This window comes from Tursiops truncatus, chromosome 19 (genome assembly GCF_011762595.2).
Source record: "Tursiops truncatus isolate mTurTru1 chromosome 19, mTurTru1.mat.Y, whole genome shotgun sequence".
Taxonomy (NCBI): Eukaryota; Metazoa; Chordata; class Mammalia; order Artiodactyla; family Delphinidae; genus Tursiops; species Tursiops truncatus.
The window spans coordinates 55,037,196-55,054,574 of NC_047052.1; the positions used below are offsets into that span (position 1 = coordinate 55,037,196).

Sequence of the window (17,379 nt, forward strand, 5' to 3'; positions counted from 1 at the left end):
CAGAGACCCAACACAGCCAAAAATCAATAAATAAAATAAATAAATTTATTTAAAAAAAGATAAATAGGGCTTCCCTGGTGGCGCAGTGGTTGAAAGTCCGCCTTCCCGGTCCGGGAAGATCCCACATGCCACGGAGCGGCTGGGCCCGTGAGCCATGGCCGCTGAGCCTGCGCGTCCGGAGCCTGTGCTCCGCAATGGGAGAGGCCACAACAGTGAGAGGCCCGCGTACCGCAAAAAAAAAAAAAGAAAAAAAAGATAAATAATTTCTAAGGCTCCAATGTAGAGCATGGTGAGTATAATTAACGATACTGTATTCTATACTTAAAAGTTGCTGAGAGAGTAGATCTAACCGCATACACAAAAAAAGAAATGGCAATTATGTGAGGTGGTAGAGGCGTTAGCTAATGCCACAACGGACCTCGTTTTGCAGCACCGAAGTGTATCAAATCAACACATTGTGCACCTAAACTTACACAATGTTGTGTCAATTATATCTCCATAAAGTTGAAAAAAAGAGTGACGCCTTGCAATGAAAATGAGACAGCCAGTAGGAAGTTGATGTGAAATATCTGACTTCTCATACTTGAAGAACTAGTAAGAGCCAGGTATCTGTGTCCAAATTTATCTGTCTGTCCATCTGTCTATCCACCTACCTACCTACTTATCTACCTATCTATCTAATTTATATTCTCTATCAATCCATCATCTATCTACAGATTACAGGTTTAAATATACATACAGATATAGGAAGTTCTTTCTTTAGAGATGGTGAATACCTCCTGAAAAAAAATTCCCCTGCATGCTGGCATTGAGGTAATCCAAAGCATAAGAGTACACTGCCTGCCTGATTGAGCCCAAACGTGGTCCATGAATTCCGGGGAGGACATGTGCATCCGTAAGAGCCAAGGCCACTTGGCTTTTGACTGACGGGTCAATGAAGAAATACCTCTGTCTGTATGGTACCCATCTAATATCCTGTCCCAAGCTCTTCCATTTAGATGTGGGATGTTGTCCAAAGAAGGATTTGAGCCCCATTAGACACTGGTTAAGGAAAACACTCACTTCTCATCTGAAACATAAACAGGGAGATTGATCTCCTCTTAGACGCCACCCAAGAGCTCCCCAGAATGAAGTTCTTTGGAAAGGAACCATTCCTGTGGAGTAATAGATGTAGAAATTCTCTGATGAGGAACTCTGCTGTCATATTTCCTGTGGATCTTACTGTCTCATGAGAACCTGTCATCTGCTGATGTGCACCAACAAGCGGCTAACGGGGCTGAGGCTGGCTGTGTCGGAACCATGACCCCCAGAGACACCACCCTCTTCTGCCTCGGTGAGTCCTCAAATGCAAGTGGGTTAGAGGGAAAGATGGGGGGATCCCCAAATACTCAAGGTCTCTCTCAACATGAGAGCTCAGTGATTTTAGGAACTGCAGAGAAGATTCTTATCTCCTTAGTGGAGAGAGACGGTCTTTGCCCAGGTATCTGTAAGTGCATCTGCCCAAGTCCCAACTCCATGCTAGCCTGTAAGGCTCCATGATCAAGTGGTCAAGTTGACCTTGTGGGGTTCACTCAACCCATGCCATGCTGTCTGGAGACCCATGATGGTTCCAGAGCTCCTACAGATGAGAGCCTCAGGGCTGGAATCTGGAAGATAAAACTAAAAGATGTCTTGTTTACTATGTTTGCTGTAGAAGAAAGAAAGGTCACCTGTGGGACTTCCCTGGCAGTCCAGTGGTTAAGAATCCACGCTTCCACAGCAGGGGGTGCGGGTTCGATCCCTGGTCAGGGAAATGAGATCCCACATGCCCTGTGGTGTGGCCAAAAAATAAAATCATTTTAAAAAATGACACCTGTATGTCATTATGTTGGGTGATTTATAATAGAGACTGGAAATGTGCAGATTGAGTTTTCATGAATGTCTCTCTTCCAGTGCTCTGTCTTGGCCAGAAGATTCAGGCGCAGGATGGTAAGTGTTCCCCTATGTCTCCTCCAGTCGCCCTCTATCCTCATGGCAGCTCCAGGATAGAAGAGCAGGAGAAATGGTCTAAAGCCCAGATGAATTCCCATTTTATTCTTTGTTCCAGCTGTCTCTGCTGTGCTCCCCTTGCGTAACTTCCACCTCACTTTGGTCTCTTGGGATCCCTCAAACGCATTGTGCTCAGACCTGGATTTAGCCGTTGCCTCTGTTAGGCTGACTGTCCCTCAGAGGTGGGCATCTTACTGAATGTTCGCGACTGCAGGGATGAGAAAGTCGGGAACCATCTTCCGTTGTCCAACGGCCTCCCTATATCAAATGTACCTGCTTTCACAACCTAACTCTCCCCACTGCTATCCACTTTGCTTCATTTAAAGGGACACCGCCTTAGAGAGCTTTGCGCAAGTAGCTTCAACTCTCAGAACCAATTTCTTTATCTATAAAAGAGAAATAAAAATAATAATGGAATCTATTTCATTGGATCATTGTGAGGCTTAATCGAGATAAACCATGTAAATAAAGTAAGTTACGTATTTGGTAAGTGCGTTACCTGTGATGATGAGGATGAAGGGGATCATGGGGGATAAAAAAGGTATTTGGACTCTATATGAAGGCCCAAGTCTCCACTTTCCTTGATTCATTACTTTTTTTTTTTTTTTTGGCCGTGTTGGGTCTTCATTGCTGTGCGCGGGCTTTCTCTAGTTGTGGTGAGCGGGGGCTACTCTTCATCGTGGTGTGCGGGCTTCTCATTGCCGTGGCTTCTCTCGTTGTGCAGCACAGGCTCTAGGCGCCTGGGCTTCAGTAGTTGTGGCACGTGAGCTCAGTAGTTGTGGCTCACGAGCTCTAGAGCACAGGCTCAGTAGTTGTGGCGCACGGGCTTAGTTGCTCTGCGGCATGTGGGATCTTCCCTGACCAGGGCTCAAACCCATGTCCCCTGCATTGGCAGGCGGACTCTTAACCACTGAGCCACCAGGGAAGTCCTGATTCATTACTTTTTTTTTTTTTTTTTTTTGCCGTACACAGGCCTCTCACTGTCGTGGCCTCTCCCGTTGCGGAGCACAGGCTCCGGACGCGCAGGCCCAGCGGCCATGGCTCACGGGCCCAGCCGCTCCACAGCATGTGGGATCTTCCCAGACCGGGGCACGAACCCGTGTCCCCCGCATTGGCAGGCGGACCCGCAACCACTGCGCCACCAGGGAAGCCCCTGATTCATTACTTTTTAATGCTAATTAATGATACAACATAAGGTTTTCTGAGAAGACGTACTTACTTTATTTACTCTCCTATCTTCCACAATGAGTAAGCCAAGTTCTATCTACAATGGATGCTTAAATTATAAATAGAAATGTGACTTTGGGCTAAAAAATAAAATAAAAAATAAAGGGACACTGCCTTAGTCGCACCCTCCTGTAGAACCTGCATGTTCTTCTGTAGTGCAGTACTGAATTGCTACTGTATGTTCTGTCACCCCAACTACCTTCGTCCTCCTAAGGGGTGAAACCGCTTGCCCATCCATGTCTCCTTTCTTCCAGTTCCTTCTAAAGACTGTAGCCTGGATTATTTGTGTCTTTAAAATACGAATATATTTACCTCCCTCTTAAAGGTCCTCAGTAGTCAGTCTTCAGATAAACCTACCCACTTCCCCAGGTCTCTCAAGCTCTGCCCACCTGGCTGGTGACTCCCCGTCCAGCTCACCTTCCACTCTCCCTCTGACTCTCTCTGCTTTTCACCCGTGCTGACCTTACTTTAGCTTCTCCTTCACTCCTTGCACCTTATTAACTCGCGGATGTCCTCCATTGTCCTTCTATCTAACTGCAAGGCTCCGAACGTTCCTATCCACGTTGCCTAGGCAATTTTTTTTTTTAAGGCTGCACTGGGTCTTAGTTGCAGCATTCTAACTTCTTAGTTGTGGCATGTGGGCTTCTTAGTTGCAGCATGCATACAGGATCTAGTTCCCCGACCAGGGATCGAACCTGGGCCCCCTACATTGGGAGCGTGGAGTCTTACCTACTGCGCCACCAGGGAAGTCCCTGCCTAGGCAGTTCTTACGCATCCTCACATAGCAGCTGAACGCTCGAGTTTGTTATCAGATCTCCAAGGTCTACACCTTCAGAACTGCTGACCACACATCATGACCTACAGCTGCATCCTTGTGTATTTTTTAAATTAATATCTGACTTTTTTCTATATCATCATTCTTACAGGTAGGGGTCTGTTTAGGTCAGCGTTTCTCAACCTCGGTACTATTGACATTTGAGACTGGATAATCCTTTGTTTTAGGGGCAGTCCTGTGAAGTATAGGGTATTAAGCAGCATCTCGTCCTCTACCCGCTACATGCCAATAGTATCTTCCACCACAACTGTGACAGCCAAAGATGTCTCCAGATATTGACAGACTGTCCCCTGGCAGGGACAACTGTCTGTCTCCTGTTGAGCGCCACTGGTTTAAGCCATGATAGTAGATAAACAATGTGCTGAGTTAATGGAGGCATCTCTCTGTGTATCTCGGAATAACAAATACATGGGAGGTACTGGTGAGTGAACGATACTGAACATAAGGAAGTCCTGCAGGGTTCGTCTTGCTTCACAACAATCCTGCTGAGGACGGCAAACTCCCTTGTTTCCCCCTTCACAGAGCTGCAGTTGAGCACATCACTATCAGGTCTAAAATAGATGATACACCTTGACAAAGGGAACCAGCAGATTCTGAGTATCCCTCCCCCTGTTTGCTACGTTCTGTATAGGGGTTAAAGCCAAGGACAGCAGTCTTCAACATGCAAAATCCCTCGCTTAACGCCACTCCGTGTGAATGCACTGGTGCCAAGAAGCTAACCCGCACCTTCGGGGACCCCGAAACATTTCCAAATCCCATTCCATCCTAAGTCGCACTCCCGGAGCGGGAGGTTCCAAGTCCCAGCCTTCCCGCCCTCTCTCACAGAACTAATCATCATATCCGTCAGACACTTGTTGGCTGTCCCCCACATTGCATTCTCTAGCTGCTGCAGGAGAAACAGCTCTCCCCCACCTGCAGAGGAGCTGGAGGGAGAGAGTCCTAGTTTGCAGACCAGGCTGCACCACTCTTCAGTTTGTGGTCTTGAGCAATGGGCACGGTTTCCCCAAGCTTCAGCACCCTTACGTTAGAGTGAAGAGCAGAACTGCATTCTCATAAGGATCACCATGGCAACAAAACACCAAACAAACTGCCGGCCAGACCAGCGGTTGCTAGGGACTGCAGAGAGGGTAGGATTAACGTGGATGGGGTCTCCTCTGCGGGGCGATGAAAATGGAAGTAGACGGAGGTGATGACTGCACGACACTGAATGTACTGAATGCCACCGAATGGCATACGTTAAAAATGGTTAACTTTACGTTATGTAAATTTCACCTGAATAAAAAATACATATAACAAGGAAGGAATTCAGTTCCTCAAAAAATCCTTCAGTTCTTAAAAGCTAAATGTCCAATCCAGTAATTCCACTTGCATATATATAACAAAAGAAATTGAAAGCAGGGATTCTAACAAGATATGTATACACCCACGTTCATAGCAACATTATTCACAATAGCCCGAAGGTGGAAACAACCCAAATAGCCATTGACATGAATGTATAAGTAAAACGTGGTCTATACAAACAGTGGAATATTATTCAGCCATAAAAAGGAAAGATATGCTGACATGGGCTACCACATGGTTGGGTCCTGATGACATCACACGAAGTCAAATATGCCAGACACGGAAAGACAAATATTGTGTTATTCCACTGACGCAAGGTACGCAGGATAGGGAAATTCATAGAGACAGAAAGTCAGTTAGAAGTGACCAGGGCCTAAGGAAAGAGAGAGTGGAGAGTTACTGCTTAATGGTTACAGGGCTTTTGTTTGAAATCATGAAAAAGTCCTGAAAATAGATGGTCGTGATGTTGCACAATATGGTGAGTGTAATTAACGCCACTGAGCTGTGCACGTAACATTGGTTTACTGCTGCTTCCCACTAGCTAGCTATTTTACATTGGGTAGTGTGTGTCGACGCTACTCTCACTTCGCCCCAGCTTCCCCCTCCCTTGCCAAAAAAATGGTTTAAATAGTAAATTTTGTGTTTATGTAACACATTTTATTTCACCACAATTAGAAAATACTAAAAACAAGTATTTTAAAGGCAGGAAATATAAGTCCATCACACCTTAATTTATTTGTTCCCCCCATAGTGAAAGAAAGAAGTATGGTTTCTCCATGGCAGGGCACCTGAGTCTGGGCTCTATTTTCTTCTAGGGAATCTTCCCATTCCTACCATATCTGCCACGCCCGGTTCTGTGATTCCCTGGAATGAGTCTGTGAAGATCCTGTGTGGGGGAACTCCTGAGTCTTTCCTGTACCAACTGGAGATCCTGGGAAACTCCACATACAAAGTGGTGGAGAAGAAATGGGGATTTCAGAAGACAGCTGAGTTTGTCATTAAACGCATGGATACTAATACTGCAGGACGTTATCAGTGCCGATACAGAAAACAGTACAGCTGGTCAGTGCATAGTGAAGCCCTGGAGCTGGTAGTGACAGGTGAGGCCTGTCTCTGACCCTCAGCTCTTTTTCCTTGCTTATCTTTTCAGAGATGGTATTTTTAGAACAGTTTCAGATTTCCAGGGAAACAGAGGAGATACAACAGAGTTCCCACACACCCAGCACCCAGGTGCGCACATGTTCCTTTACTATGATACACCCCTTACCATTAATGAACCAATATTGATACATTATAATGAGCCAACGTTCATTGAGACTTCCTTCGTGGTTACCCAACATCCTTCATCCATTCTGGGATCCCATCCCACACTGCATTTAGGCGTCGTGTCTCTTTAGTTCCCTCTTGGCTGTGGATGTTGCTCAGACTTTCCTTGTCTTTGATGACGTCGACAGTTTTGAGGGGTGCTGCTCTGGTGTTTTGCAGGACGCCCCACTATTGGAAGTTGTCTAATGTTTTACTCATGATAAGACAGGGGCTATGGATCACGGCGAAGACGACCACCAAGGCCCAGTGCCATTTTTTTTTTTTTTTTGCGCTACGCGGGCCTCTCACTGCTGTGGTCTCTCCCGTTGCGGAGCACAGGCTCCGGACGCGCAGGCTCAGAGGCCACAGCTCACGGGCCCAGCCGCTCCGCGGCATGTGGGATCTTCCCGGACCGGGGCACGAACCCGCGTTCCCTGCATCGGCAGGCGGACTCTCAACCACTGCGCCACCAGGGAAGCCCCAGCGCCATTTTTAATCATATCATAGCAAGGGTATGTACTATACCAATGAATACGGCTGTTGACACTGAGCTCGCATACCCGGCTGAGACGGTGTTTGTCAGGTTTTTCCACTGTAACATGTCTCTTCCTCCCACCCTCCCTTTCCATGTGGAAGGAAATCACTATATGCAGCTCATACCTAAGGAGTGAGGAGTTATGCTCCTGCGGTATGCGTCCAGCCCTCAGTTTGAAGCTCTGTCCTCAGGGTGGCCTAACCCCGTGTTTCTAGAAGGTTGCACCCTGAGTTTCCAGGTTCTTCTACCTTTTCTTCTTATACAAAGAATAAAAAGAATATCCTTCAGCCCCTGCCATAACTCCTCAGACTCTCTGGATACCATTCGCTCTCTTCCCCAACATATGGCTTGTGATACTGTGACTTATACTAAGAAACATATATTTGGTCTTCATCCTCGTTCCCGGCACAGAGCTCCCCAAACCCTTGGGATTCCCTAAGCGATGAGCAATAACGGTGTCTTCATTTTCATAGGAAATCCCTGTCAACCACACCTGAGTTTATGTTAATGAGGTGACTTTTGAAAAGCACCTAAGGATGGGGGCTGGTTGCCAGGGGTCATGGGACAGTTGGAACTTTCAGCCCCACCTCACCTGACCTCCAGAGAGGGCAGAGAGGCTGGAGGTTCAATCAATGGCCAAAGACTTAAAGAGTCTTGCCCACGTAACGAAGCCCTACGCATCTCTTCCATCTGGCTGTTCCTGATACATGCTTTCATAATAAACCAGAAATCCAGTAAGTAAACTGGTTTCCTGAGTTCTGTAAGCCACTCTAGCAAATAAATTGAACCCAAGAACTGGGTCCTGGGAACTTCTGATTTATAGCCATTGAGTCAGAAGCACAGGTGACAACCTAGACTTTTGACTGGCGTCTGAAGTGGGGGCGGTCTTGTAGGACTGAGCTCTTAACCTGGAGCCCTAAACCTGGGGGATTTGACGTTATCGCCAGGGAGACAGTGTCAGAATTGAGTTGACTTGGGCTTCCCTGGTGGCGCAGTGGTTGAGAGTCCGCCTGCCGATGCAGGGGACGCGGGTTCGTGCCCCGGTCCGGGAAGATGCCGCGGAGCGGCTGGTCCCGTGAGCCATGGCCGCTGAGCCTGCGCGTCCGGAGCCTGTGCTCCGCAACGGGAGAGGCCACGACAGTGAGAGGCCCGCGTACCGCAAAAAATAAATAAATAAAGAATTGAGTTGACTTGTGAGATGCCCAGCTGGGGTCTCATAATTGCTCGGCGGTGTGGGGAGAAACCCACACGCTGCAATTGGGAACAGAATCGCGTGGCAGTTCTGGCTTTAGAGACTAGATCGCTGTCTCTCGAAGCTGGCATCTCATCTGCTTGCTTGATCAGCTCTATCTACAGTAACTGGGGACAGAGTATAGATCCTGTAGTAGTGAGATGGGATGTTACCGCCTCCCATTCCATTGCAGCAGGAAATGTCAGCTTCTTCGCTTCTCTTAGCATGGATCCAACATGAGTGGCGGGGATCCAGGGGGATGACACAAAATCTTGCTAACAGCTCACTCTCTGCTCCTTTAGGCTTGTATGACAAACCCTCCCTCTCCACTAATGGGTGCCTTGTGGTGATGCCAGGGGAGAGTGTTTCCCTCCGGTGCAGTTCAGCACGCATCTCATTCGATAGATTTTCACTGAGCAAGGAGAGAAGGGCCGTTCTGTCACAGCACCAAAACGGGGGACGCTGGGGTGACTTCATTCTGGGTCCTGTGAACCTCAGCTTCTCAGGGATCTACACATGCTACAGTTGGTACAGTGGCAGCCCTTATGTATGGTCAGCCCCCAGTGATGCCCTGCAGCTTGTGGTCACAGGTAAGTGCACCCCCGCCCACACGTGTGTCCTCTTCCTCAGGGCTCTGGCTGACTGTTCAGGGCCTTGGCATCAGGCAGGAATACAAAGAGATGCACTAAGAAAGAACAGTGGGGCAGGAGAGAGTCACTACTCAGAGGACCACGAAGAGAGAAGAAGCACTTCTCTATCCATTCTTCTGCTGAGGGCCATTGAGGCTGCTTCCTTGTCGTGGCTATTGTGAAAGCACTGCAATGAACTCTGGGGCGCATGTATCCTTTCGGACCGTGTCTTTCTCCAGATATATGTCCAGGAGTGGGACTGAAGGATCATACGGTAGCTGTAGTTTCAGTTTTTTAAGGAACCTCCATACTGTTCTCCACAGTGGCTGTACCAATTTACATTCCCACCAACAGTGTAGGAGGGTTCCCTTCTCTCCACACCCTCTCCAGCAGAAGATGTGGTATATATATACAATGCAATATTACTCAGCCATAAAAAGGAATGAAATAATGCCACCTGCAGCAACATGGATGGACCTAGAGATTGTCATACTGAGTGAAGTAGGTCAGAGAAAGATAAATATCGTGTGATATCGCTTATATGCGGAATCATTTCTTTAAAAAAATTGACACAAATGAACTTATTTACGAAACAGAAACAGACTGACAGACTTAGAGAACGAACTTATGGTTACCAGGGGGAAGTGGGGGGATAGTTAGGGAGTTTGGGATTGACAGGTACACACTGCTATATTTAAAATGAATAACCAACAAGGCCCTACTGTACAGCACAGAGAACTCTGCTCAATACTATGTAACAACCTAAGTGGGAAAAGAATTTGAAAAAGAATAGATACATGTATAACTGAAATGACTCTGCTGTACACCTGAAACTATCACATTATTAATCGACTGTACTCCAATATAAAATAAATATTTTAAAAAATGAGAGAGAGAGAAGAAGCACTTCTCACCCACACCACATTTGACTTTCACATCCTCTCGTTGAGTTCTCCAGTTTCCTTTGAAAACACGTGGCCTGTTGAGAAAGGAGAGGCCAACGTTTGGAGTCACATTAAGGGGTGTTGTTGAGATAGCAGATGCCAGACACAAGCTTTGACGAATCCACTTCCTTTTTCACACGCTTAGTTGCAGCTGAGAATCCTGAAACTAACCTATAATACTAGAATCCACTCGGAGTGGGTGACTGAGGAAGACTCTAAAAAAACTCTATCGAGGGACTTCCCTGGTGGTCCAGTGGTTAAGACTCGGTGCTTCCACTGCAGAGAGCACAGGTTCCATCCCTAGTCGGGAAACCAGATTCCAGATGCCGTGCTGTGCAGCCAAAAAAAAAAAAAAAAAACCCTCTATCAAGAGCTTCATTTTTCGGAATTCACTAGTGGTCCAACGGTTAAGACTCGGGGCTTTCACTGCCGTGGGCCCGGATTCAATCCCTGGCTGGGTAACTAAGATCCCGCAAGCCACGCGGCGTGGTCAAAAAAAAAAAAAAAAAGTTTCATTTTTATGTTGTTTGCACGCATCACTGCCCAGAGGGAGAAAACAAAGAGTTATAGCAGAGAAAAGCAACTGCTGACTGCTGAGTGGGAATGACCACACTTGTCTCCCTTATGTACCTTGTCCAGTCATTCTACAAGCTCAGCAAATATGATAGTCATGGCACTGTAAGATCATACAGACAGAATGGTCTTTTCAATGAATGTTGCAGGGACAATTGGGCAATAGTGGAAGAGGGGTGAATTTATTAGCCTTTTCCTTTAGAGTAGATAATCAATGAATCTTGTTTTAGAAATCACCTCCTATCCAACGTCAAGGTGGTATTATCTTCTCAAACTTGAAACATTTTGCACTTTGCAATTAGGAACTCCAAATCCACTTGGAACTGATTTCTGTATTTTAACAGGAGAGAGTTACTAGGATTTCTCAGCATTGTAATTTCACACTATTTTATTACATCCTTGAGAGGAATAGAGGCCCATGAAGTCCATAAAACAAATGGAGAAATCTTTTTAAAGGTTCAGTGAACAGAAATGTCTGGTGAAAGGTCACACAATAGTGGAGATAAATTTTCCCTAAGTTTTTGCGTTCTGTTTTTTTGTTTTGTTTTGTTTTTGTTTTTCGTGTTTTGTTTCTTCAGCGGCATGGCATGCGGGATCCTGGTTCCCTGAGCAGGGATTGAACCCGTGTCCCCTACAGTGGAAGCACAGAGTCTTACCTCCTGGATGGCCAGGGAAGTCCCAAAATTTTCTCTAAGCTTATCTGAAATGTTTCTCCTACTTGCTTCCCAGACACCAGCCATCCTGTACCCTTTGTCATGTATGAGAAAGGAACACACATTGTTATGTGGGGTGAAGATGACGTAGAGGAGAGACTTTCAGACTCTGGATCCATGAAGATGTTGCAGGGACATGATTAGACAGTCACTAACACTGCCACGTGAGGAGGGAATGAAAAGCAAACACAACATGCTCATACCCACCTCCTCCCCGTTTTACAAGACTCCCCGGGGAACCACACCCTTGGACCTACGTTTAATGTGAAGTAGGGTGCTCATGAATGCATGCACGTGTGGAAGAGGGGGTCCCAGTGAAACCACAAATAGGGAAATGAGCTCCCCTTCCAGGGCTCTTGGGATGGGATGGAATGAAACATGACCAGTGATCATTCATCTCTTCTAATTACGTCTCTAGATACCACGAACCAAGATTACACGACGGAGAACTTGATTCGAATGGGCGTGGCAGGGCTGCCCCTGGTGGTTCTCTTGGTCATTCTGGCTGAAAATTGGCTTGGCCATCAGGTTCCACACAAGGAAGACCAGCAAGAACTGCCTGAACTGAGCTGCAGTAGACAGAAAACTCAGACAGAATGGACCTTCGGACTAACTCCAAAGGGTCGCCAGGTAGACACCAGGCACTGAACACAACAGCCAGCACTTGTGGAGTCCTGGAAAGCTACGTGGAGAACACAAGGGAGAACGCGGTACTAAGAAGCTTGGATCCCTTTGCAAACCAATCAAATGGTATTTTCTTATATGAATCTGATATATTTGCAGCCCACCCTGCTAGACTTTGGTGATAAAATTCTCAGTACAGGGCCTTCCCTGGTGGTGTAGTGGATAAGACTCCACGCTCCCAATGCAGGGGGCCCGGGTTCAATCCCTGGTCAGGGAACTAGATATACCACATGCATCCCGCAACTAAGAGTTTGCATGCCACAACTAAGGAGCCCGCCTGCCGCAACTAAGGACCCCACGTGGTGCAACTAAGGAGCCCGCCTGCCGCAACTAAGGACCCCACGTGGTGCAACTAAGGAGCCCGCCTGCCGCAACTAAGGACCCCACGTGGTGCAACTAAGGAGCCCGCCTGCCGCAACTAAGGACCCCACGTGGTGCAACTAAGGAGCCAGCAAGCTGCAAATAAGGAGCGCATTTGCCGCAACTAAGACCCAGTGCAACCAAATAAATAAATAAATATTTTTTAAAAATATCAATATAATCTTTGCTTAACTCTTCCTGTGATAAAAAAAATAATGCAAAGCATTCTCAATTCTCCTTGCTGACTGTTTTTCACCCCTCCTCCACACAAGTTCTGGCTCATACATTCATTTTGTCTTGAACTTATCAACAAAACCAAATACCATTACATCCTCCTGATAGAAGACTTTAACACCTAGAATTCCATTAATTACATACAAAGGCTAATAATTAATTATGAATACTGTCCACTCAACGTACCATCTATTCCACGCCATAACTGTGCTTCTAGCTTTCCCTACAGTAACATTTGTGCGTTAGCACATGCTTTTCCGACTCTTAAGAAGACTCTCCTATTCTTATGAAACTAACCCACTTCAAAATGTCTCATGCCTCCAACGCAAAGTAAACAGACTTGTGAAAGCAGCCGAACAAGCATCTCCTTTGGATCATCTCAGTACTTCAAGCTACTCAGTCTATCGATTCATCTTTTTGTAGTGTGCATCATGACGTCTAGGAAACATGAAGTACTGGATCTATTTATTGAGATCATGAATAAATAAGTTAGTGACCGAGCCAGATAAACAAGGAAATGTTAGTGGCTGAGCCGAATAAACAACACGGAAGTGCCACAGTTGCAGAGGAGGACTAATGAGAGTCTTTATATCACATCCAAACCGACCAGAGAAATGCAAGGCAGTTTGTTTCCAAGAGAGGGAAAAGATTAGCTTCACATACGTGGTTTTGTCTATGGTAGGGCCTCGTTCGGAAAAGGGGTTCTGAGAATAAAAGGGTCCTGCACTCCTAGGAAAATAATTGATCTTTCTGTAGCCGCGATGACAAGCGGCCAACAGAATGGGTTTATAACCCATCGTCAATGACCACTCACGTTGGCCATTGAACCAATCAGACAGCTTCCTGCTTCTAAATGTCAGCCAATCAGAAACAGGTTCACTCCAGTAACCACACCGGTGAGAGACAGCCAATCCAAATAGACTCCGTCGAACAAACATGCTTTTACGGATAATGTTCAAACCAGAAGAGCCCCTGAAAATCCACATTTCCCAAAAACCCTGTATAGGATCAGCAGTAGGCTCTGCTCAGAGACACTGTGTCTGGCCAGCATAACTCTCCCTTACTACAGTAATAACAAATTCGGCTTTGCCTTCTTATTTCAGACATTGAGTAGCGAGTGCGTTAGCCTTCGGCAGTTTATGTATTAGACTGATTTCAGTTAAGGTCTTTGCTTAAGGGCAAGGTGTATGGCGGCTTATAATCCATGACTTTAAGTTTTTTAAATTTTTATTGGAGTATAGTTGCTTTACAATGTTGTGCTAGTTTCTACTGTACAGCAAAGGGAATCAGCTATACATATACATATATCCACTCCTTTTTAGATTATTTTCCGTATACATGACTTTCAGTTCTATGTTAGGCATTATGCTGGTCGTTTCATTTATATGAGCATACTGTAACGCCGTGAATTTTAATTTAATCAATTTTAATTCAATCAATTATGTGACAGTCATGTCACACGAGCAAACAGAGGCTCAGGAATGGTATGATTTGGATAAGGATATGAAGATGTGGACACAGAGTTTCGGTCTGGGAAGATGAAAAATTCTAGAGATGGATGGTGGTGACGATTACATGATGATGTACATGTCCTAGTTGCCACTGAACTGTACACCTAAAAATGGTAAAGGCGGGCTTCCCTGGTGGCGCAGTGGTTGAGAGTCTGCCTGCCGATGCAGGGGACACGGGTTCGTGCCCCGGTCCGAAAAAAAAATGGTAAAGGTGATAAATTTCATGTATGTGGAGCTTTTTACCATAATAAAAAAAACTTTTAAAAATGGTTAAAATGGTAAATTTTGTGTTATGTATGTTCTGCCACAATTTTTAAAAAGTTCTTTGTGGTCTATAGAAACTGAAAGTAGATTAGTGGTTGCCCAAAGCTGGGAGAGTGAGGGGGTATTGGACAGTGAGCGCTAGTGGGTATTGGAGGGGTTTTTTTTTTGGGGGGGGGGGGTGATTAAAAAGTTCTGAAATTAGATTATGGTGATGGTTGAGCAACTCTCAATATAATAAAAACCACTGAATTCTACACTTTAAATGGTAAATTGTATAGTATGTAAATTATATCTCAATTAAGTTGAGTTTCTTCAACTATCAAAAATGATTAAATTATTAGTAACACCCTCAGTGGTTGAGTCATGACTTGAAATCCATCATCTCCAACAGGGCTTACAGTGTGCATACGGGGATAGTCCTAGGAGCACAGGTGTGAGCTTAAGGTGAAAACTGGGGCTGGACTAAACAGATACAGAGAAGTACCTGAGAAACCAGAGGCAAACGTAGGGAGAATGGATGGCATGACTGCCCTTAGTATGTGGTGTCCAGGGAAGACACTCCAGGTTCAGAGCATATTCCCCTAAGATGATCACCCAACCCCTCTAATGAGCTGGATAAAACATGGAATTTATTTACCTTATTTGTGCTTCAGCAGTTCCTTATCTGGAAATGGTGGAGTAAATGCTGTCAACTTCATCGGGTTATCATGAGAATTCAATGAATGAATGATGCCAGCCACTCAGAACAGTGCCTACACATAGGAAATGTTTTTCAAGTCTGGTTACCAGAAACCTTGCCTCTCAAGATGATTTTATCTTCAGATCTTTGCACACTGCTGGAATAAACTGTTCCACTCTGAGTTGGTGAGCTCCATAGCGAAAAATAGAGGAGGAAAGTATCATTACTATTATGTGATGCGGGGGTAGCACTCGCCCCCATTTCCATACCAACTTCAAGAATTACTGTAAATAACCAAGAGAGTGTGTCATTGACCAAAAAATAGACAAATAGATCAACAGAATGGAATAGATAGCTCAGAAATAGACCCATATAAATACAGTCAACTGATTTTTCACAAAGGAACAAGAGCAATACAGTGGAGCAAAGAGACTCTCTTCAACAAACGGGGCTGGAACACCCGGACATCCACACGCAAAAACATGAATCTAGACAGACCTTACATCCTTCACAAAAGCGAACTCAAAATGGATCACAGGCCTCAATGTAAAACGAAAACTACAAAACTCTTAGAAAAAAACATAGACAATCTTGGGTTTTGTGATGCCTTTTTAGATACAACACCAAAGACATGATCCATGAGAGGAAAAATCGATAAGCTGGGATTGATTAAAATTTAAAAATGCTACTCTGTGATAGACAGTATCAAGAGACATGAAAAGCCACAGACTGGAAGAAAACATCTGTGAAAAAATGAAATTCGACCCTTTTTTACACCACACATAAAAGTTAACTTAAAATGGATTAAAGACTTAAACATAGGGACTTCCCTGGTGGCGCAGTGGTTAAGAATCCGCCTGCCAATGCAGGGGACACAGCTCCAAGCCCTGGTTGGGGAAGATCCCACATGCCGCGGAGCAACTAAGCACGTGGGCCACAACTACTGAGCCTGCGTGCCACAACTACTGAAGCCCGTGTGTCTAGAGCCCGTGCTCCTCAACAAGAGAAGCCACTGCAATGAGAAGCCCGCGCACCACAATGAAGAGCAGCCCCCGCTCGCCACAACTAGAGAAAGCCCTCATGCAGTAACGAAGACCCAACGCAGCCAAAATATATATATATAAATAAATTTACTTTTTTAAAAAAAGACTTAAACATAAAACCCCAAACACTAACACTCCCAGTAGAAAACATAAGAAAAAATGTACCGTAACATTGATCTTGTCAATAATTTTTTTGGATATGACACCAAAAGCACAGGCAACAAAAGCAAAAATACACAAGTGGGACTACATAAAACTAAAAAGATTCTGCACAGCAAAGGAAACCATCCACAGTGGGACACCACCAGCCCCAGGATCCCTGGGGTCCCACAAGAAGCCACCCTGGAACCTGGGCCTGCCCACCAGTGGGTAAGCAGCCACCATGCGAGGCAGGGCCTGACAGTCAGACAGGCGAGGGTCCACACCACCTACCAGTGCACCACAGATACAGGGAAGATGACACACAGATGGCCAACAGGCGTGTGAAAAGATGCTCAACATCTCTAATTATCAGAGAGGTGCAAATCAAAACAACACTGAGATATCCCCTCACACCTGTCAGAATGGCCACCATCAAAAAGTCTACAAATAATAAATGCTGGAGAGGGTGGGGAGAAAAGGGAACCCTCCTACACTGTTGGTGGGAATGTAAATTGGTGTAGGCACTATGGAGAACAGTACGGAGGATCCTCAAAAAATTAAAAATAAAACTACCATATGATCCAGCAATTCCGCACCTGGGTATACATCCGGAACAAATGAAAGCACTGATTCAAAAACATACATGCATCCTAATGTCCATAGCAACACTGTTTACAATAGTCAGGACACAGAAGCAACCCCAGTGTCCATCAACAGACGACTGGATTAAGAAGATGTGATATATGTGATAGATACACACGCGCACACGCACACGCACACACACACACACACACACAGTGGAATATTACTCAGCCATAAAATAGAATGAAATTCTACCATTGGCAGCAACATAGATGAACCTAGAGAATATTATGCTTAGTGAAATAAGTCAGACAGAGAAAGACAAATACTATATGCTATCACTTATATGTAGACTCTAAAAAATAATACAAATGAATGTATATGCAAAACAGAAACAGACTCACAGACATAGAGAACAAACTAGTGGTTACCAAACGGAAGAGGGAAGGGGGTCCGGAAAAATATAGGGTATGGGATTAAGAGATACAAACTAATATGTATAAAATAGATAAGCAACAAG

General features: G+C 45.3%; 2 protein-coding genes across 10 annotated transcripts in view; one reads left to right on the top strand and one right to left on the bottom strand.

Moving 5' to 3' along the window:
• Positions 1-17,379, bottom strand: part of LOC101327360 (NACHT, LRR and PYD domains-containing protein 7-like) — a 120,962-nt gene that overhangs the window by 61,977 nt on the left and 41,606 nt on the right. Inside the window, exon 7 of one of the 7 annotated variants that reach the window (XM_073796171.1) lies at positions 15,100-15,166. The exons of 5 other annotated variants lie outside the window; for them this stretch is intronic. In XM_073796171.1, the coding sequence (XP_073652272.1) occupies positions 15,130-15,166 (37 nt within the window). In that variant the 3' untranslated portion in view covers positions 15,100-15,129. Of the gene's footprint in view, positions 1-15,099; positions 15,284-17,379 lie in introns of those variants that run through there. One more of the 7 variants, XM_073796170.1, reaches the window with a different exon arrangement.
• Positions 1,228-12,515, top strand: FCAR (Fc alpha receptor). 3 transcript variants are annotated; one of them, XM_019927375.3, is made up of 5 exons: positions 1,228-1,333; positions 1,933-1,968; positions 6,247-6,531; positions 8,805-9,092; positions 11,227-11,773. In XM_019927375.3, exons 1-5 carry the CDS (start codon positions 1,300-1,302, stop codon positions 11,340-11,342), a joined length of 759 nt encoding a protein of 252 aa, XP_019782934.1. In that variant the 5' UTR covers positions 1,228-1,299; the 3' UTR covers positions 11,343-11,773. The 3 variants fall into 3 exon arrangements, with proteins under 3 accessions (XP_019782934.1, XP_019782936.1, XP_033701748.1); XM_033845857.2 differs by lacking the exon at positions 11,227-11,773 and adding an exon at positions 11,780-12,515 and having other exon boundaries at positions 1,240-1,333; XM_019927377.3 differs by lacking the exons at positions 8,805-9,092; positions 11,227-11,773 and adding an exon at positions 11,780-12,515 and having other exon boundaries at positions 1,234-1,333.

Bases quoted from the DNA above. Each gene is read 5' to 3' on its own strand.
- FCAR (XM_033845857.2), top strand. From the start codon at position 1,300: ATGACCCCCAGAGACACCACCCTCTTCTGCCTCG. The intron at 1,334-1,932 runs GTGAGTCCTCAA...TCTCTCTTCCAG, and splicing joins CACCACCCTCTTCTGCCTCG to TGCTCTGTCTTGGCCAGAAG. The intron at 9,093-11,779 runs GTAAGTGCACCC...TTACGTCTCTAG, and splicing joins CCTGCAGCTTGTGGTCACAG to ATACCACGAACCAAGATTAC.